This window comes from Clarias gariepinus, chromosome 7, assembly GCF_024256425.1.
Source record: "Clarias gariepinus isolate MV-2021 ecotype Netherlands chromosome 7, CGAR_prim_01v2, whole genome shotgun sequence".
Classification (NCBI taxonomy): Eukaryota; Metazoa; Chordata; class Actinopteri; order Siluriformes; family Clariidae; genus Clarias; species Clarias gariepinus.
Window position 1 is genome coordinate 28139572 of NC_071106.1, and position 22952 is coordinate 28162523.

Consider the following 22952-nt stretch of genomic DNA (forward strand, 5'->3'; position numbering starts at 1 on the left):
TGGAGGAGTAGAAATCATTCTTAAATAAAAGTGGTCAGTCTATATTCAGTAATTTGTATTATGTTATACACTAGGTATTCTTCTTGTTTTGTTTAGCAGTTTTTGTTTAATATTTAGGTTACTATTAATTACAACGAATTAGTTATGCCATTTAGGTTAACAATATTGTGGCCCAAACTATCAAGTTGCAAAATTACATCCCAATTTTTTATATAAAAGATTTAATGTAAAGTTTTAAAGTTGCGTAGTTGAATAAGTGAGTTGCTCAGTCTGTCTGCTGTGCTTCGATAAGCTGTTCTAGCGTGAGAGAGACTCAGACAAACACGTTGTCTCAGAAACGTCTCTGTTTATTAACAACAAAAGATAAAAGTTTTATATGTTTGACCAAACGCCTGTGCCATTGACATGTATTACTATAAAGAACATAAACCATTGTAAAAGGTCCTGGTGAAATCCTGAAGAACAAAAGAGTGTAAGTTTGTCTCATGTCTGTTGATAAATAAGGACACAGGAGACGAGCTCTGGAGAGCCTGCCTTGACTCTTTTTATTTTACATTTTCTCCTCTTCTCAGCATTTCATTCAGTAACACACACACACACACACACACACACACACACACACACACACACACACACACACACACACACACACACACACACACAGTTCTGCAGCTCAGTTTGTCCCATATGCTTTCCTGTATCTCTCTTCCTGGAACACACAAGGAAAAAAACATGTTTATTAACTGCAGGTTCACGCCTATTTATTGAATCACTCAACTTCAACTTCTGGACACCACCCCTGCCCCCACACACAGTGACCTATATTTATATGACTGAAGTACCTTGATGCCAATAAGTGATCTGCATTTTGGCATTTTTCATGTGGTGGAGCCATTAGAGTGGAGCCTCGTCCAAAGAAGACATTGTGTGGAGTCAGGGCTGACGCTTTTTGTTTCTGCAGAATTAAATATTTATGGGCATCTGAAGATACTTGTGAATGTCCCTGTGCATGCACTTCACCTTCACCCTTTGTGCTTTTTCAAAATTACTTGACAAGAAACAGGTCTTGGTGGAATAAGATTTAATTACCAGCTTAATCCACTAGTACATGATATGTACTCACTTTACAGATATTTTTGACATCCCAGCTTGATGTCTCACTAGGGAATTTAGGAGGTGTTCCCAATCCAGAGATGAAACGCTGGAAATGCTTAGGCTTCTCAAAGCACAAAAATGGCTGTCTGGACCTTACCCTTGCACCATTGGTTTCCTGAGTGACCATTGGAGGCAGAAAATACATGGGATTGGAAAATGGAAGGTGATGTAAGTATCAGGAATGAAATGGCTGAATCAGAGCCTGGCCAAAATAAAGGATTTTGTAAAGACAAACCCTCACGTTCATGGAGCAAGGATGCATTTATAATGCAGTGGAGCTGACTATTCGGAAAGAGAATGTGGTTAATTGACACCGCATCCCCCACCCCAGCATCTAGAAGTCATCCGCCATACAACATGTACCCCTCCAGTGAGACCGGCTTGTAGCACTGGACAAATTACCCTGTCTCTTCTGTCTGTCTAGCAACAAACTGCTGCAACATCATGGGATCCACTACCTCATAGTTACTGTAGAACTTCTCTGCTTGCACCAGCTTCTCAACAGTAGTCTTGGTGCTGCCATGCAAAAGTAAACTATCAGCCAAACTTTATGGAGGTCAGTGATGGATTGCTATTTGGGCATGTGGCTAATCCTTCAGCAGGATCGCTGCTGAAAGTTGGTGAACCAGGATTTGGAATTCCCCCAACAGTAAATTAGGTGTAGTTCATGGATGGCCCCTGTGTTACTGGCCAGGCTCGCTGCTACAGTGCACACAAAAAGCTTCATGGATTCTTGTGGATCATTGTCGATCTATATCCCAATTTTTTTTCATGAGTGCAGTGTAGGTTGTATGTACTGTGGATGCTGGGGTAACAGTAAGAAATGTCACACTCACCTGCCAATCCTTGTTTGGCATCTGATGGAGAGCCTCAAAACCTTTTTATAATTCAGCGAACATTCCCAGAAGGAAAGGATGTTGGCTTTGGTGAATGCTACCAATGTTCTGAGATAGTGCGGTTTGGTGGTAAAATTTCTTTAAAATTTATTGGGAATTTTGGGCACTGCTGTAGAAACCTTTTTGGGCCAGTTTTGTAATGTATATGTAAATGTAAACCTTGATAGATGTGTTGAGAAACGAGGAAACAGGAGTCATGTTGAATTTAATCTTTTATTTGATCTTGCTGTTTACCGCCTGCTTTTCAGTGCCTTGTTTGGGAAATAACAAAAGCCACACACATACACAGATGCACAAAAGCACAGACAGACAGACAGACACGTGCACACACACACACATACACACAACACACACATTTCTGCTTCCTTGCCGCTCATCTTGTTCCATGCACTCTTGCTCAATTCTCTCTTCTCCTGCAGCAAACATAAGCAAAAAGAATCATGGTAATTATCCTCAATGCTATATTCATTCCCTATCTTCCTCATTATCAATGCCCTCAATTCAACAGTCCTCCTTTCACATGATTATGAATTTCAGTAACATTTAATTCTCAATCCATAGGGTATTATATGATTTTGGCCCACGCTTTGTAGCTATAACAGCTTCAACTTTTCTGGGAAAAGTCTCGGATTCTCTCCTCTAATTTATCTCTGTTCTATTGGGTTGGGGTCGGGAGTTCTTACAGGGCCATATTCAGTGTTGGTAAATTACTTGAGAAATTTATTCGTCACATATATTACTGCACTGGTAATCTATCTATCTATCTATCTATCTATCTATCTGTCTGTCTGTCTGTCTGTCTGTCTGTCTGTTTGTTTGTTTGTTGGTTGTCAGGTGCCAATTAAGTAAACTGCATAATTTCATGCAACAAAGATAATGTACAGTACATAAATTATACATTTCCAAAATGTTATTATGAAAGCCATGAGATGTTGTATTGTGTTGTATTTTTTTCAGGAATTTATTATTCTGATTTTAGTTTTTAAATAAGGGAAATAAGACAAATATGTAACAATGTCATTATTGTATTTAATATTGTTATCTAAACATTCCACAAGAGTGAATTTATATATAAATCCAAATCACCAAAAGTTTCAGGAGCAAATGTTGGGGTTATACAATGCATTTAACCAGTGGGAAAAATTTGCTACTTTTATTTGCATGTGTCAACATGAAACAAAAAAAGCAGAATCACACTTTACTGAGACACGCCTTTGGTTTCAGCAAACTAATGATATTAAACCTCTATTGGACACATATGCCTCTGAATACATCTCATTGTTTTCAGAATTAAAAAAGGTAAATTAAATCCTTAAAGTGTGTTACTACTCACATCCTATTTTAGGTGTTGTTTGTGAATAATGTGAATGAAGAGAATGAAGACTCTTTACTAAGAGGCACTTTTGATGAGGAGGAATCCTCCAAAAGTTTCCAGCAAGCTCTGAATGAGTGGAGAACAGGAAACATACATGCCAACAGGGAACATCAAGAATCCAACCAAAATTCACAAAGTGCTTCACCAGGTATTACACACACACACACACACACACACACACACACACACACACACACACACACACACACACAGTGATATATTTTTCTTTTTCAGACAGAAAAAGAAAGCTGACATCATATGTCACCTGGGCTATCCAAGATACAGAACTATATTTTCATCCACAAACAATGATCCATTTTTTTTCTCTGGTTTTTAATATCTTTCAGCATGCATACATTTGTTGGAAAGAGGATGTTAAGTCACTAATGACTCTTTGTGGTCCATTTTTCCCATCACTACATAGTAGTTTATGACATACCTCATCACATATTCTCTCTCCTGCCAACAGGGTTTTACTAATGTGTCTAAGGTGTCTTGTCTGTTTCTGTTTCTTTTCTCGTATCTTTGTTCACATTCTTTTTTCGTCTCTCATGGTTTGTTTACTTCCTGAATAACACATGTATATGCTTATAAAGCATATGCTTATATGCTTATAATGGCTTATAAAGCATGTTAATATTACTGACTAATAAAATTGAACAAAAGTCTGTAGGCAATGTAAAATTAGTAAACTTCCCAAAGACGTCAACATAATTAACTTAAACTAAAATATTTTTAGAATTTTATAATAAACAAAAAGTGAAAATCAATGAATATGTTGACAAGAGACAAATAAAACATATTAAACATAAGTACATTAAGAGGACCTGCTGTTTGCCTACACTGTAAACCCTAATGCTCGAAGTAATTAAACATATTAAGTGTTAACTTAAAGAATTACAATTAGTTCAAATTAATAGACCTTGATGAGTATTTAGAACTTTTTGATATTTTTGAGTTTGTAGAAATTACATTTGTCAAGTTAGCTGAACAAATTATGTTTTTTAAATTTTGTGTGTGACGTCATCAGGGCAATGTGGTAGGTGTTTCGCCTGCCATGCGAAAGGCTCGGGTTCGATTCCCAACAACTGGATAAAATGGAAGGGTTGTGTCAGGAAGGGAATCTGGCGTAAAACCTGTGCCAAGCTTGTGTGCGGACCGGATTGTTTGCTGTAGCGACCCATTGCCGGAAGCAGCCGAAAGACCGACAACAATTTATTTGATTTGCAACTAAATGAGTATAACAAACTCAAAAACTCATAGTTCCGTTTACCTAAAACTGGAAACATCATTACTTAAAAAATTTTACAGTATGTAACTGATTACCTCAATTTTTTTTAGTTTTGCCAACTTATTCGGTTTTACAGTGTACTGTACATGATCCAGTGTAGTTTGCTGATTCTCTTTCCTTAAAACTCTAAAATATTATAAAGAATGAACTTCATAGTGTATGCGCATGGACCTGCACATTTGTGCTTTTCACTGCTGCAATGTCAGGAAACCGTTTTTTGTTTCAGTAATAAAAATCACAGAAATAAACAGCATTTTTGGAAGCAGAAAAAATAATGCAACTTACACTTACTCTGTCTTTTATTTTAGCAACCATGGATGCGATGGGGACCCAGACTGGAGGAAGAACTCATGTACATATTGAATTTAGGGATCAGGGATTAAGCTACATGGAAAGGCTGCTACTAAAGAAACACCGCAGGTCAGAAGGGTTCTCTTTAGCCTATACATTCCTGTCCTAGGAGATGCTAAATAGCCTCATTTATCCTCAGCAGCCTTAATTAAGAAAGGCCTGTTAATGACTTTCCCCAGGCTTGGGGATACACTTGTATCCTATGATGTATCCCATGTTTTCCTTAAGAAATAGAAATCAGACCAGTAACAATGTTCATTGATGCTGCATTGATGCCGCATTGATGCCAGTGTATTATGAATTAGGGCAGAACATAAAGGTGTAATTCTGACTTAATTATTAATGAAGGTTACTGGGCATGCCTAGTTAATAAAAAAAAAAAAAAACTTTAATCTACAAAACCTTAGTATGTAAAGAATAATGCCATTAGATCTTCATTTTTCAGAGAATAAAATAAAATTAATTATTGCTACAACATAATTCTGAGAAATACTTGTGTGGGAGCCACTAGACTCATTACTGATTTTGATGCAATATATTTTTTATAGTTTTAATTAATTGATTGATTGTTCGATCAGCACTGGGGATTAATTCTTTTGAGTTTACACAAGGTATTTTTTATTATTATTTGGCAGACATATCAGACCATTCTCCAATTATACACATGTATTTCTTTTGCCATAACAAAAAAGTGAGTTTTGTTTAATTCATTGGTTTACATTTAATGGCTTGTTATTTTCATTTTTATATTATGCCACATTAAAAAAACGTTTTTACAATTTCTTCTGGATATTCCTAGTCCCTGTACTAGTGAACTAACATAAGGATGTGATGACCCCAAAGCAAGTCAGTTAGAATCTGTATAAAGAATTTGTAGTCAGTCAAGTTGAGGGTTGCATTAAGATTAATCCTGTGTGTACATTTTTACACAGAATAATAGTTTTTTTTTTTTATGAATAACATTAATTGTGTAAATACTTAGTACTACTATTTGAATGGATTAACTTTACAGATAAAAGATAAATGTTTTAGAATCAGAACCTACTGTAAGTAAAACAATGTTTAACACAAAGCTATAACATTTACGAATTAATCCTATCATTAAACCCACCTGCCAAATATTGTGTAGGTATTTCTTGTGCAGCCAAAACAGCTCTGATCCATCAAGACATGGACTCAACAAGACCTCTGAAGGTATGCTGTAGTATCTGGCATGGAGACAGTAGCGGCCCTTTAAGGCCTGTAACTTTCGAGGTCAGACCTTTATGGATTGGCCTTGTTTGTTCAGCTCACAGATACTGCAGAGGCTTGATCATCTTGTAAAAAAGACTAGCCCTTTTAGAGATTTGGAGTCATTTACTCATTACAACTTAAAGATCCTCACATGCTTACGCTTACCAATTTTTGCTGCTGTCAGCACATCTTTTAATTCTGTTTTTTTTGTGTGTGGAAAAATAGAATAAAAATAATCTGAAGCAACCTTATCCAAACAACAACATAATTTTTTCACTGTACCATTATCTATTAACAAAATGAAGCCAAAAATGCAATACTGACATGTAAAACATGTAAAACTAAGTACCCCTCATTTGATTTAATAGCTTGTAGATTCTTTGTCAACAATAACATACCAACCTAAAGACATAAAGAGACCTTAAGAGACCTTAAGCTCTCTTAAGGTCTCTTTACATTTCAGTTGGGTTGAGGTCTGGTCTTTTCTTTTCATCCATTTTGATGTAGCATTACTAGTGTGCTTTGGGTCATTGTCCTGTTCATGACTCAATTTCACCCAATTTCTTGAATACTGTGATATACAATACAGTGGAGTACATGGTTGATTCAGTTACTGTAAGGTGCCCAGGTCCTGTGGCTACAAAATGAGCCCAAATCATCACTTCTTCACCGGCGTTCTTGACAGTGGAAATGAGGTATTTCAGCTAAATCACTGTTTGATTTTTGCCAAACATAGGCTAGCCATTAAGGCCAAACAACTCTACTATAGTGTTATTTCTCCATTGGACATTGTTCCAGAAGCTTTGTGGTTTGTTCGGTTTTGTGAAACTCAGTTTGTGAAGCTTCATTGCTCTTTAGACTAAGGTTTATCCTTATTCTCTGGGCATTGCACAGTCTACCCTTGGGGTGATATCAACTCCTGGGAAGTTTGGCAACTGTCTTCAATGCTTCCCACGTGTGAATAATCTTTCTCACTGAAAAACTCTAAATTGTTTGGAAATGGATTTATAACACTTTATACCTCTTTCCAGATTTATGTGCGGCAACAATTGTTTCTCTACGACTATTGCTAATTTCTTTCCCTCCTGGCAATATGTTAACACACATCTGAATACTCCAAAAAAGCAAACTGCCCAAATCTCTGCATTTATAGAGGTCTATACACCTGCTGATAATGAATTAATCAACTTACCCTGCAACTTACCCTCTTAAATCTTACTTAGTATTGCCCATGTGTTGCTTCATTTTTGTTAAATAAATAATTGCACTGTGTAAAATGTTATACAGTACTAAAGACATTGAATATTTGACAAAACAAATATTAAATTATGTAATAAAAAATGTTTTGTTAAATAACCCAGAATATGTTTTATATTTTAAATTATTCAAAATAGCCACCTTTTCCTTTGAAGACAACTTTGCATACTTTTGTCATCCTTTTAGTCAGCTCCATGAGGTAGTTGCTTGGAATGGTTTTCCAACAATCTTGAAGAGGTTTCCAGAGGTGTTGAGTATTTGTTAGGACGAGAGATAAAATTTGGACTAATCAGCCCAAAGGAAAGTTTTGCACTGATCTAATGTCCATTCCATGCCCAAGCAAGTCTGTTCTGCTTGTTGAGCTTCTGAAGTACTGGTTTCTTTGCTGTAATTCGACCATGAAAGCCTGACTAACGCAGTCTTCTCTGAACACTGAATGTTAAAATATGTCTGCTGCTTAAAATCCAAGGAGCGTGTATGTGGGTTCTAATCAGAAGTACTGTAAATCAGTGGTCATTCTAATAAACTTATTCCCTACACTTGGTGGGACAATTAACGTTCTTGAAATTTTTTATTGACTACCCATAATTTAAAAAGTTATGATGGACTGTTTTCTTTACTTAACTGTTTTCTTTACTTAACTGAGTTACTTGACAAATCCTTGCCTTAACATGGGTTTGTACAATAGTTTTAATATCACTTTCACAGGGCTATTGACTCTGTACCCACCCTTCCTCTGCACAACTGGTAGTCTAAAGCATGCCTACAGAAGTCAAGAAATATCACAAATTATTTAGGCACATAAGGCACACCCGTGAATTAAAAACCATTTCAGGCGTCTACCTTGAGAATATAATGAGTGTTCCAAGTTGTTGTCATACTGTGTACATATATAGCCACTTTGTGCAATCTAAAACGTTATTATCTATAACGTTAAAACGTTAAAAGGTTATTTTATACTTTTTTGTTTACTCTATAATTCCATACATGTTATTTCATAGTCTAGGTGTCTTCAGTATTAATGCACTGGAAATTAAATGTTGGAAATAATAAAAGTAAAGAAACACTGATGGAAAGGGTGTGTCCAAACTTTTAATAGTGTATATACAGTACTACCTTCCACCCCTCATTTCTTCATATTTTGCTTCCAAAGAGACTCACTTATTAGACGGTATTTTTTTTTCATCCAAGGCTCACCCATCCAGTGGGACCACAGGCCAGCCCATTTGGTCCACTTCCGCAGAAAAGCCTATGATAAAAACAGGCAACAAACAGGCAGAGAGCTCCAGGCTGTCTGACCTGGCCTCCAAATTGCCCAGATCACAATCCAATCATGCAGCTATGGGATGCCCTCGACAAACAAGTCCGAGCCATGGAGGTCCCACCCCTCATCCCAGAGCATGCTGCCAATGTCCTGATCCCAAATACCACTGCATATCTGAACATTCTTTTTAGGATCATCTGAACCATTCTTCTCCTGTTAGTTTTGTATATCAATTCCTGCTTTTTGTTTCACTCAAATGAGGATGGGTTCCCTGTTGAGTCTGAGTCTGAGCTTCTCAAGGTTTCTTCCTGTTACCATCTCAGGGAGTTTTTCCTCGCCACTGTCGCCCTCGGCTTGCTCACCAGGGACTATCTGACCATTTTGATTCATGCACACTGCTGCATTGCGACAATGACAAAAGTGCTATACAAATAAAATTGACTTGAATTAAATTGAATTGAGTTTTGAAGACATTGATTTTGGTATGATTTGGGGTCTTGTAAACTGTGAATTTAGATAAAATCAATTTAGACTCTTACTGCCATTTTATTATTATTATTTATTTATTTATTTATTTATTTATTTATTTATTTTTCAGGACACAGATTGAATCTTACCAGTTGCTTTCCAACCCAAGATCCCTACAGGACTTAATTACAGAAACTCACACACAGCCTATTGAAGAGAACCATGAGACTAATGAACTAACAGGTCAGGACTGTTTCTTTTGATAAACAAATGCAAAGCTTGCAAAAGAGACCTACATGTTATACATGCAGTTGTACATAATTTGTGTTAGCCACAGACAGCGATTCACCCCTTCCCTGCTCCTTTAGGCCTTTAGAATTCAGTAACGTGCTGCCAATCCATCACACTTACACCACTAAAGGGCTTTCATTTGTGGGGAGAGGGTGCATAATATCTTGGCTGAGGCACCTGACAACCAAGAAACACATTACATTGTGAGATTCTGCAGGTAAAAATATGAAAAAGTGTGGAGAAAAGATGAATGATGAAGTCTCTGAAACTTATGATAAGGTCTCACTTAAACATCTTAACATTGGACTCCATAACACTTTTAAATTCTGTATGTATCCACTAAATGCTTTTCTGTGTCTGACCATTACTGTGCACTACTTATGATTGTCTCCAACACTATGCAGGTCTTTCTTATTCTAGGCTCAAAACATTTTGTGTTTTCTGAAATGGCCAGATTTTAGCATCTGCCAATTTGCCAGTATTTTGATTGAGCTTTTATTTTCCTGTAATCAACATCTGAACTCTGTGTTCCCCATTTGAATTCTGTGTTATTTAACCAGACTCTATTTATCTGACTCTGTAGTTTTTGGATGTTCCTGTGACACCATTAGTTTGAATCAGACATTACTAATGTGGTCTAAAAACCATAAAACTATTTTCTCTTTTTAGGTTTTGTGTACACATCTTTGTGTACACAAAGTGCATATTTTCAGTAAAAAAAAGAACAAAGAAGTTTAAAAGTACATAGTCCAAGACATAGGCTCTGGTTATTTCATTTCTACTCTGCTTTTGTTCATAGTACCCAATCATTTGTATCACCAGTCTAGTTGTCCCATTTAATTTATTTTAAAATTTCAGTGATCTTATTATTAAGTCTTGTTATTTTGCGGTGCTTTTTGTGTTCTGCTTTCTTTGTGCCTTGTTCTCCTTATTCCCAAAGTTGCGTTGTAGTATATGGGAAACAGGAACTAAATAGCCTTCATGCGCAGAAGGTTTATTAACAATAGACAGTGTATAGTATACAAACACAATTAATATAACAGCAGTCTCCTTAATGTTTGGACTGTACATAGTTATATACAGTAGTTGTGATTAGATTGTGATATTGCCACCGAAAATACATCAAAACAGTGATTGGGCTGTTTTTGAAAGTTAGAATTATGAATGACCCTAACATGGTTTGACAAATATGAGCTTAAACGAACAGATAATCAACATTTGTTCATTCATATTTCTTAACAAAAAAATACATCTTCATGCTTGTACTGCTGATGTTTTTTCCCCAAGCTGGTTTTCAAATTAAAGGTTTGTTAACCTGTAGTTGTTCAGTACATTTGACCCGCCATGTCCACAGTTTCCAGTTTGGTAAACTCAGCCAACTGCGCAATGGAAATGAATTTTTTTTTCAAAAATGAAAGTTTACAAAAAGACAATTTGAATATTGTCAAATTGTCACACACCAACCCCTATGCTGAATCCACACAAATAGACAGCCCTACTTGAATAACAAAGCATCTGATACAAACAAAAGCATCTGCCACAGTCACTCTCTCTCTCTCTCTCTCTCTCTCTCTCTCACACACACACACACACACACACACACACACACGCACACACACACACACACACACACACACACACACACACACACACATATCAATTTCCCCAATAGAAAATATGGGCTAATTGTACTTTTTGACTTGGGGGACTTGGGTCGGAATGATTGTTGGTTGCTGATGGAATACAGAGGGGCAAAAAAGCATTTAGTCAGCCACCAATTGATGAGAGAGGCCTGCAATTTCCATCATAGGTATACCTCAACTATGACAGACAAAAGAAGAAAAAAGAAAATCCAGAAAATTACATTGTAGGATTTTTAATAAATTAATTGGTAAATTCCTCTGTAAAATAAGTATTTGGTCACCTACAAACAAGCAAGATTTCTGGCTCTTACAGACCTGTAACTTCTTCTTTAAGAGGCTCCTCTGTTTCCCACTTGTTACCTGTATTAATGGCATCTGTTTAATGGAATCAGTATAAAAGACACCTGTCCATAACCTCAAACAGTCACACTCCAAACTCCACTATTGCCAAGACCAAAGAGCTGTCAAAGGACACCAGAAACAAAACTGTAGACATGCACCAGGCTGGGAAGACCGAATCTGCAATAGGTAGCAGCTTGGTGTAAAGAAATCAACTGTGGGAGCAATTATTAGAAAATGGAAGATATATATGACCAGTGATAATCTCCCTCGATCTGGGGATCCACGCAAGATCTCACCCCGTAGGGAAAAATGATCACAAGAGCTGTGAGCAAAAATCTCAGAACCACACAGGGGACCTAAGTGAATGACCTGCAGAGAGCTGGGACCAAAGTGACAAAGGCTATCATCAGTAACACACTGTGCCACCAGGGACTTAAATCCTGCAGTGCCAGACCTGCTTAAGCCAGTACATGTCCAGGCCCGTCTGAAGTTTGAAGAAGATTGGGAGAATGTCATATGGTCAGATGAAACTAAAATAGAACTTTTTGGTAAAAACTCAACTTGTCGTGTTTGGAGGAGAAAGAATGCCGAGTTGCATTTAAAGAACACCATACCTACTGTGAAGCATGGAGGTGGAAACATCATGCTTTTGGGCTGTTTTTCTGCAAAGGGACCAGGACAACTGGTCCGTGTAAAGGAAAGAATGAATGGGGCCATGTATTGTGAGATTTTAAGTGAAAACATCCTTCCATCAGCAAGGGCATTGAAGATGAAACATGGCTGTTCTTTTCAGCATGACAATGATCCCAAACACACCGCCCAGGCAATGAAGGAGTGGCCTAGCCAGTCTCCAGATCTCAGTCCCATAAAAAAATCTTTGTATGGAGTTGAAAGTCTGTGTTGCCCAGCGACAGCCCCAAAACATCACTGCTCTAGAGGAGATCTGAATGGAGGAATGGGCCAAAATACCAGAAACAGTTTGTGAAAACCTTGTGAAGACTTACACAAAAACGTTTGACATTGCCTCTGTCATTGCCAACAAAGGGTATATAACAAAGTATTGAGATAAAATTTTGTTATTTATCAAATACTTATTTTCCAGCATAATTTGCAAATAAATTCTTTAAAATCCTATTTTTCCTTATTTTGTCTTTAATAGTTAAGGTATACCTATGATAAAATTTGCAGTCCTCTCTCATCTTTTTGAGTGGGAGAACAATTGGTGGCTGACTAAATACTTTTTTGCCCCACTGTATATCTTAATTTACTAGCAGCCACAGCAAGTTCTGTGGTAGAAAAATTGTTAGCATTCAGCACTCTTTTTGGTTGGGAAAGCAACCCCAGCCTGCTGTAAAACTAAAAAGTAGTATTGGCTGTGTATGCAAGGACAGTATATTTCTAAGATGTATACTAGTTGAGAAATATGATTAAATGCTAAAAGCAACAGCTTAGACGTGCATACATTCCATTCACTTTAACTGGTTTATACTAATTAGTGATGCTTAACTAGCAAAACCTAGCTAAAAGTGGTGTTATTGATTAGATATTTTCATACATTCCTAAACAAGTTGAAAACAAAGTATCAAACCAGTTTAATGATTAAATAAAAAAATATATATTAAACATCTATTGAAGCATCAATAAATTCATTACACAAAAAGATATGCCAGAGACTGGGCGTGGCAATTACTAAAAGGAAAAAGCATATTGCGATGGCTAACTTTAAAGGAGCTGGAGAGATCCACACCATAGAAGATACTGTACTGTAGAAGTGTTCACAGGACTGCTAATGCTCAGACATGCCACAAACCCCAAACGCTTTATGGAAGAGTGGTGAAAAGAATGCAATTATTGAAGAGAGAGAGAGAGAGAGAGAGAATTAAATGTTCAGAAGATTTGGAAAAAAAGGTTCCTTGCTTTGATGAACTTGCCACAAAGCTGTTCAATTGGCAGAAATACAGTACTTTTTATCACCATGAGAAAACGATTTCCATTGTGAAACATGAAGGTGTTAGCATCATGTTCTCGATATTTAAACAAATGTTTAAACAAAATATTTTCTAATTTAAGAACTATTATGTAAATCAAATAGTAAAAATTCAAATTACATCAATATCAGTTCTTGCTTGTCAGATTACATAAGCAGAAAAGTCCAAGGGGTGAATACTTTTGCAAAATCCTGTAAATATAACTGAATATATTGTTGTTGTTTTTTTTGCATTATTGAGGCCCTATTGTATCAACTGTGTTGTCTGAAACATGCTTTTACCTTGGTTTTGCACTGATTAAATTTTACTTTGATAAAATATCCATCAAACCTCACTTGTCACATAATCTCTCTCTCTTTAATATGTGCTTCAGCTGAAGAGATGGATCTGCACCATTACTGCATCTCTCTTTTTGCTGTCTCCTGCTCAGCAGAAGCAGAAAAAGTGAATAACATTTTCAAATCATGCCTGAGTATCACAGAGATAGATGAGGTAATTGTGTGCTCTCTGGGGCTGCTGCTCATATCACCTGTAGGCATTGAGATATCCAATATCTAACTGGTGTTTGGCTATAAGCTATGCATTTGCATTTTAATCTCCTCTCTGAAGTCCAGATTTCTTCCATCAGTTGTTTTGTTGTTTTAATTTTATCCAGACAGCAGGTGACCCTCTGGTGGATATTTCCTTTGGAGTCAAGCTAAGAGATGATAAAAAGTGAGTCATGCTACATGTAGAAAAGAGATATTTAACAACAGAAACAACTTTTTAAGTATGACTCTTCTTGTATCGTGAATTTTATTTCAGTGAACTGAAATGAACTGAAGACTAAAACATAAAAGTTGTATTGGAATTTGTTTAGTTTTATTTGCTTTAGTAATTGTATTTTTTTGTGTATTAATTTACTTTCTATGTATACTGATAAATAACTTTTTACAAGGTAATGGGAAACATACTGTATATATAGTAAAATTATTTTAGCTTAAAATCATCAAATATTTATAGCATAAAGTGTAAAGTGTTGTTTCTGAATGTCTAATATGAACTAACGCATGCAAAATATAATGTAATGTACACTTGTGTGAATGTGACAAGGTATAGAGATCAGGTTAGATCTTCACAAAGAATGGAAATCAGGCAATAAGACATGGATATTAAATTGGAAAATGTCACAGGGGGCTACAGATCATATTTGATCATAATCTGCATAATGGATGCAGATTGTTATGAAAATTAATAAGTGGAATGTGAATTAAACATATTTATTATATAGTAAAAACAAAGGAGATCATCCTAAGGAAGATTAGCCAACTGACACATGTCAGATCAAAAAAAAAAATTTACTTTCCATTTGTATTCTTGGTTTTGATGTAGGTTTATCTGTATTTTTCCCCCACAGTCAAAGAGAAGATGCTTCAGCAATGGTTTCCCAATCAAGAGAAAGATTTTCAAATTCAGCAAAGCCACTCTTACAAAAATCCCAAAATAATGAAATAATTCTGAGTGAGTCAAAGGAATCATTCTTACAATCACAACCATCTGACCAGCACTTGTCAACACCTGCTTTCCATAACTTCCAAATATCTGTGGATACCAACACTTTAATAGGCTCTGAAATGCTTATTACCGAACAATATGAGGAAAACACACTTCAAGCAGCACAAAAGGAGGTTGAGTCACTCAGCATTTCACAAACATGTTTTAAATCTGCTACAGCAACAGCGCATAGTCAGAGACCCAATGAAATCCAAAAACCATTGATGCCTAAAGTGCCATTTTTATCCCAATCCAAGTCAGCAGTGGACCAGGATTCCTCCCTGTTTCTTTCTCGGCAATTCCACAGTCCACTGTCTTCCACATCGGCAGCATTTCCTGCTTCCTTCATGTCAAAATTTAACCCACAATCTCCAGGAGACCAGACCATTGTATACGAAGTTCCCAACTCACCATCGTCATTGTCCACATCAACACAGAGCTTAGATACGTTTTCATTCCCCCAATCCCAGGGCCCCTTTCCTTCCACATCATTTCAATGCCCCTTGGCAGGATTTTCCATTTCCTCCAGAGTAGAATTGAGTCCAACACCTTCAGAGCTCTATCATATCAGATCTAAAAGTATGACCCCATGGTCTACTAAATCTTCCTCTCAGAGCCAAAGTGATAACACTCCATCACAGTCACCGGAACCTTCAGAACTTCTGAAATCACCTTTATCTGCAGAGCAGTCATTCTCGGATGATGAGAAACCATATATTGTTTCTTTAGGATTGTCATCATCTTTGACAGACATCCTACAAAGCTCACCTCCTCTTCACCTAAGCTTATCAAGTAAGTATAGTTAGCCTCCTGTTTCCTTACTACTTTGTGATATTCCGTATTATTGTCATACTACCTTTAGATTTTATTATAGAACAAATTAGAGTAGAATACCAAGGAAATAATTTACAATATGTTTTTTTTATGTGTAAAACCCTAGAATAATAGATATAACCATGTTATATCATGTTAGTCATGTTTTAATATCATAGATAATTTAAATACAGTAGCTATCCAAAATGTTTACTTGGCAAAATCAAAATCTGCACATATGTGCATTGTTTTATTTATGTCCTGGATTCCACATGCTGTCTTTACTTTTTCTGCTTGCTTGCCAAAGTTAATTTCAACGAAGCAATAAAGGCCTTTTTTTCTTTAGATATCGATTAGGACATTAAATAAATACCCAATGCACCATAACTTTAAGTCAGGCAATTGCACACTGAGAAAAAACACAGGAATATGGAGGCAAGAACCCTATCAACACCATAACTTGGGGCTTCCGATAGTGGAGGCTGAAATGTGGATATGCACACAGCACAGCAGGGACTCTGCTGACTTGGGATATGCAAAGAAACACACATACTCACTAAGAAGCACACATACACTGCATTGTTCTCAAAAAAAAAAAAAAGGGCCATGCAAGCCTCAAGCTGTTGTTGTTTGGGGCAGAGAGAGAGAGAGAGAGAAAGTACCCCAAAGTTGGCAGCCATTGCTTTTAAAATAAATAACACATTCCAAAAACTATATTACCAGTACACTGCAAAGCATGGGAATTCTCTGGTGTTCTCATTTAAGAAGTATATTTTGGTTACGATTACAATTTTTGCTATTTTATGTCACCTTGTCATTTACTGGTATGACTATAGTAACTAATTTTTTATTTTTTTTATTTTGGATCCAAGAAAAAATGTTAGGGGAAATGTAGAGTAGCAGGTTTCCCCGTAGGCCTGGTTTTGAAATATGGACATTTAAGAACCTAGAGGAAACCCACACAGACTCAGGAAAAATATGTGAAACACCAAGGATTTTATGATGCAATGCTTTGATCCACTACTACTACTACTAGACAGACAGACAGACATAAGATGATGAAAATATTATTATTATTATTATTGATTGTTTTGTGGCGGCGCGTGGTGTACTGGCTAGCACTGTCGCCATGCACTTCCAGGGTTCAGGTTTGATCCCGTCTCTGTGTACATGGAGTTTGCGTGTTCTCTCTATGCTTGGTGGGTTTCCTCTGAGAAGGGGAGGGCAGTCTTTGCAAATTAAATAAGGTTTTTGTGCTTTGTTAGATAAATGTCATATCTGTCAGTAACTATCCTGACAAAAGTCACGTGGAGCTGGAAAGTTATGAAACATTCCTAGTGTGATGAGTATTCAAATCAGTATAATAGTGTTAAATGCATCAGGCTATTTATCTCCTGGTTTACCTATTTGTCTCCAGGTTTACCTTTTCAAAAAGGATAACAATGCTATACAGTGTGAAGGTTTAGTTTAAATCAGAATAAAATACTAGAGAATCTCATCTTTCATACATTAACAGAAAAATATACAAAAAAACATACTGTCAGATTCACAGAGGCTGCTGATGATCCGCTGCTAACATCCTGGTATAAGACATTACAGCACACCCCAAAAATCAGGAAAAAAATGGTATTTCTATATTGTTTGCCGCCATCCCTTGAATGCTCAATTGGAATTGGGATCTGGAAAAGCTGGACCAACAACTTATGCATGTCTGTCTAATGGACTGGATGTTTTAATACCTTTCTGTCATGGCCAGCAATAACTTTGTTGGCAGCTTGTTGGTGCTGCACTAGCCCCTTTAATTTGTATGTAATATTAATTTTGTTTTAATATTGTGTGACAAATCGGCAAAAAAATAAAAGAAAGAAAGGCAAATACTTTTTTACAGCATTGTTTAAGAAAATACTTTTTTGTCCAGATTCAGATATGTCAAGTGGAAGTGTTGGCATGATGCCCACAGATGAAGATTTTTCTGATGAAGAAATGAGGAGAGATGTACTGCATGACATGAAGGAAGAAGAGGAGAGAAACCTGCCCTCTTCTGCCCTATCTCTGTTTTCCACTGCAGATGCTTTTTTCCATTCTCAAAACCCCAAGAATGAAGAGAAGTCACGGTTATTTACCAAACCATGCCTGGTGAGAAAAGCAAATGTCTTAGTTTCACTACAATGTGCTTCAGTTCTTATGTGTTGATAGAAATGGAGAATGTTCACATGAAAAACCTGGATTGACATGACAGAAACAAAAAGTGAGACAAAACTAATTAAATCAATGTTCTTTTTCTACTAAACTACTTTTTAAGATGGATCTAGCTAGAATTCAGACCTTTGTGTACTTTCTACTTGATCTTTGTATACTATGTTGTATACTGTTATCTTCTATGTTGAATCAGGTCTTATTCCACTAGTATTGTTAATTCTGTAATGTTTTTAGGTGTCTGTTGGTTTATGCAAATAATTCTTTAATATTGTGTAGTTTCAGTCTCCCCTAGCATGTAAACCGTGGGCAGGGCTCACTAAGATTTTCAATTTTAGAATAAATTACTCAGTGAGTTTGTGGTAAAAAGCCTGACTGGTAAATTGAGGCAGAAAGTGGAAGGAAGAAAGCTAAAATAATAATTGAATATCTGCTCAGAGACCATTCATTGCTGCTCTTTTGTCTAGCTCATGTTCTGTTGGTATTTATCTCATCTAAAACCACTTTGTGTCAAATTAACAATTTTTACGCCCCCTTTAAATAACAATGACATAAAGTGTCTTGGAAGTTAGGCACCACTCTTATCGATCTCCTAGTGCTTTTTGTCTGCTGTCTTTTGGATTAAAGTGCATAGCATAATGTGAACATTAGGTATCCCTTATATGACAAAAATTCCCCCAAAATAATTTTAAACCCAGCAAATACTAATAACATAAGTAACATAGAGAATAGAAAATAAGCATAAAACTAGAATAAAAATATAAAAAATATGGGTATAAATAAAATAGGTGCATAAAAAAGGATATATATCCACATAGACTTATGCTAGAATATGAAAATAAAAGTATGCATGAAATATAGTATATACTTAGTCAAAACAATGTTGGCAATGTTGGCATACCAATGTCATTTACAGTAAGTGTTGTTAAAGCAATCTATCTCAGTTGATGATGCTGGAAAACTGCTAATTTTTGGTTCTGGGTGTAAGTCAGAACAAAGTTGCCCATGAGCAATGTTAATTAGGATGGCATTGGAATTTTGTTGTGTTTGTGTAAATCAGAACAATGTTGGCACACAAATGTCATTTTATTATATACAAGTCGTGGCCAAAAGTTTTGAGAATTACATAAATATTGGAAATTGGAAAAGTTGCTGCTGAAGTTTTTATAATAGCAATTTGCATATACTCCAGAATGTTATGACAAGTAATCAGATGAATTGCATAGTCCTTCTTTGCCATGAAAATTAACTTAATCCCAAAAAACCTTTCCACTGCGTTTCATTGCTATCATTAAAGGACCTGTTGAGATCATTTCAGTAATCATCTTGTTAACTCAGGTGAGAATGTTGACGAGCACAAGGCTGGAGATCATTATGTCAGGCTGATTGGGTTAGAATGGCAGACTTGACATGTTAAAAGGTGGGTGATGCTTGAAATCATTGTTTTTCCATGGTGACCTGCAAAGAAACACGTGCAGCCATCATTGTGTTGCATAAAAATGGCTTCACAGGCAAGGATATTGTGGCTACTAAGATTGCATCTAAATCAACAATTTATAGGATCATCAAGAACTTTAAGAAAAGGGGTTAAATTCTTGTTAAGAAGGCTTCAGGGCATCCAAGAAAGTCCAGCAAACGGCAGGATCGTCTCCTAAAGAGGATTCAGCTGCGTGATCGGAGTGCCACCAGTGCAGAGCTTGCTCAGGAATGGCAGCAGGCAGGTGTGAGCGCATCTGCACACACAGTGAGGCGAAGACTTTTGGAAGATAGCCTGGTGTCAAGAAGGGCAGCAAAGAAGCCACTTCTCTCCAAAAAAAACATCATGGACAGATTGATCTTTTGCAGAAAGTATGGTGAATGGACTGCTGAGGACTGGGGCAAAGTCATATTTTCTGATGAAGCCTCTTTCCGATTGTTTGGGCATCTGGAAACAGACTTGTCCGGAGATGAAAAGGTGAGCGCTACCATCAGTCCTGTGTCATGCCAACTGTAAAGCATCCTGAGACCATTCATGTGTGGGGTTGCTTCTCATACAATCTCAAACTCATGGTCAATCCTCAAGAGGCGGGTGGACAAACAAAAACCCACTAATTCTAACAAACTCCAAGAAGTGATTATGAAAGAATGGGTTGCTATCAGTCAGGATTTGGCCCAGAAGTTAATTAAGAGCATGCCTAGTCGAATTGCAGAGGACTGAAAAAGAAGGGCCAACACTGCAAATACTGACTCTTTGCATAAATGTCATGTAATTGTCGATAAAAGCCTTTGAAACGTATGAAGTGCTTGTAATTATATTTCAGTACATCACAGAAACAACTAAAACAAACATCTAAAAGCAGTTTAGCACCAAACTTTGTGGAAACTAATATTTGTGTCATTCTCGAAACTTTTGGCCATGACTGTATATAGCCCCAATTCTGTATAAAATGCACTGTTCATTAGTCCCAATCCTGTGATTTCTCATCACATTGTGCATGTACCGTATGTAAATGTTCTTTCTCTATTAAACATAGCTATGTTTTTTACTGTTGATTATGTGCACATTGGATCTCCTTCAGGTTAGCCCAATTGGCTTTTAGGAAATGCCAAAAGTATGAGTGTTTAAAAGAAATTGTGAGTTTGTGTGCTTGTGTGACCATCCAGGGTGTAGATCACCTCATGCCCTGTGCCCCATGGGATAGGCTCCAAGCCTCCTTTGACCATACAGGATAAGTGGTATAAAAAATGTATAGTGGGAGTGAAATTAATTAGGCATAAACCATGTTTGTGTGGTGCTTTCGAAAATTATTCTTGGACTGCGGTGCTGGGAAATTAGTTTTCTCAGCATGGTTTAAGTTGTTCGTTTAGATTCCAGGAAATATTGTATACGTTAAAATAAAGAAGGTATTAATGATATTAATGTTTCTATGTATTACAGGCTGTACGATCATTAGCGCAGAGACAAAACAATGTATCCACAAACTACCAAGGCCTAAATGGCTTTTTCATGCTGGGGCTAGCCTCCAGGTCTGTTCCACTGAGTCTGGCTGCATCACATTCATCACATCCAGAGATACATACACACTCTACAAACTCAGAGGCCTTAATGTCAGGTCAGTACTGATGCAGTCCAAATTTCTCTGTTAAATTATGTTTATTTCTGTCAGTTAGTTCAAAGTACATTATAATACTTTGTGTTATAAATTAGGGCATTTAGTTAACAATCAGTCTAGTTATGTCGTAGACACCATTGGTGTAGCAATTCATAGTGAAAAGTTTTTATACTCCTAGACAGTAAGTATAATGAATTATATAATAAAGTCCAGCTTCAAATTTGTCATAGGTGCTATCCTTTCATTGGTGTTATCGTTCTTTACAGTATAGAGCGGAGCTGTTTAATGAAAGACATTTATTCTCAGTCAAGAGGGACATATTATGTTCAGTGGAGACGGGAAACAATATTATGATATAAACAGAGGATGCATTAGCTGAGGGAGCTCTTCAAACACTTCATGTACTCACCTTCATGTTATTGAGTGTGTGTGTGTGTGTGTGTGTGTGTGTTTGTTCAAAAACCAACCTTGTGTGTGTTAGTGTTTCCTTTACTCTTTTCTTGCACAGCTCATTTCCCAAATAATTTTTTTTGGTTATTTTTCTAGAGTGCGAGTTAATAGAGACTTCTGTCTACCTGAGACTTGGGGCTTAATACAATAATACAGTACAGATGGAAGGTTTTTTTTCAGCCTTCACATATCATTGTTTCTCTGATTTTTTGTCTTTTAACCCAACAGTGCCATTATTGGGCTGGTTCTCATTCATCATAAAAATGTACTTATATGTGTTCACTCTCTACAAGTGTGGTTATAACCGTCTTCAATCTAGAGACTTAAGGAAAATTACTCTCACTCAAAGCCCTGCGGCAAAGTAGAAACTGATACAGGTGACACGCTGTATTGTTTCATACTTATTCCCACAGCACCCATTTACTCAAATATTAGTGTTGAAGTGTATGAAAAGTATCCATCTTGCTTCAGAAATTTATCACTTTTTATGAAACCACTTTTTGCCTGAAAAAAAAAAATCTTTTATGTGCTCACAGACTGCTAAGTTTCCAGTAGTGTGGAACTTGTCCATCTACAGTACTATACTGTATGTAAAATCTAACTGATAAAATTTCTCAACGTTGAATATGCAATACACAATATGCACACCCACACATGCATGCATTTATGCACAAAATTGTCTTTTGATGTCAGCAAATAACGGTATGTTCGGCTTGGTGGCCTAGTGGTTAGAGTTTGTAAGGTTCGAGCCTCGGGTGCTGGGTAACAAGCTTTTTACACACAGTTGCCTCTGTCACCAAGAAGTATGTTTTAGTACTAGGTGCAAGACTAGGAGTTAAACAGGTTGATTGCATGATACACTAGCCCCGTGGCCTTGTGGTCTAAGCCAGTGTAATTGTCTATACCACTTTATCTTATCAATTATCTTGTATTCTGGGTCGCGGGGGCCTGGAGCCTATCCCAGGAGACTTAGAGCACAAGGCAGGGTATACCTTGGACAAGTTGCCAATCCATTGCAAGGCACACATACACACACTCACTTCACACACTATGGGCAATTTAGGAATGCCAGTGAGCCTAATCTGCATGTCTTTTGACTGTGGGAGGAAACCAGGGTACCCGAAGGAAACCCACCAAGCACTGGGAGAACATGCAAACTCCATGCACACAGAAGCGGACCTGGATCAGGCCAGGAATCGAACCTGGACCCTGGAGGTCCAAGGCGACACTGCTAACCACTACATAAAAGATGATAACATGATAACATCTATAATTATTAATCTTAGCATTTAAAATCCAAGCCAATTAAATTGG

At 36.8% G+C, this 22952-nt stretch overlaps 1 protein-coding gene across 3 annotated transcripts in view; it reads left to right on the top strand.

Annotated features, from left to right (window-relative positions):
* Positions 1-21504, top strand: part of zbbx (zinc finger, B-box domain containing) — a 41496-nt gene extending 19992 nt beyond the window's left edge. The window contains exons 9-17 of one of the 3 annotated variants that reach the window (XM_053499880.1): positions 3397-3574; positions 5026-5137; positions 9421-9533; positions 13928-14046; positions 14210-14268; positions 14951-15879; positions 17819-18036; positions 21014-21188; positions 21455-21504. In XM_053499880.1, coding sequence (XP_053355855.1) covers positions 3397-3574; positions 5026-5137; positions 9421-9533; positions 13928-14046; positions 14210-14268; positions 14951-15879; positions 17819-18036; positions 21014-21188; positions 21455-21459 — 1908 coding nt within the window. In that variant the 3' untranslated portion in view covers positions 21460-21504. Of the gene's footprint in view, positions 1-3396; positions 3575-5025; positions 5138-9420; positions 9534-13927; positions 14047-14209; positions 14269-14950; positions 15880-17818; positions 18037-21013; positions 21355-21454 lie in introns of those variants that run through there. The other 2 variants (XM_053499879.1, XM_053499881.1) reach the window with 2 other exon arrangements.
* The last annotated feature ends 1448 nt before the right edge of the window (positions 21505-22952 follow it).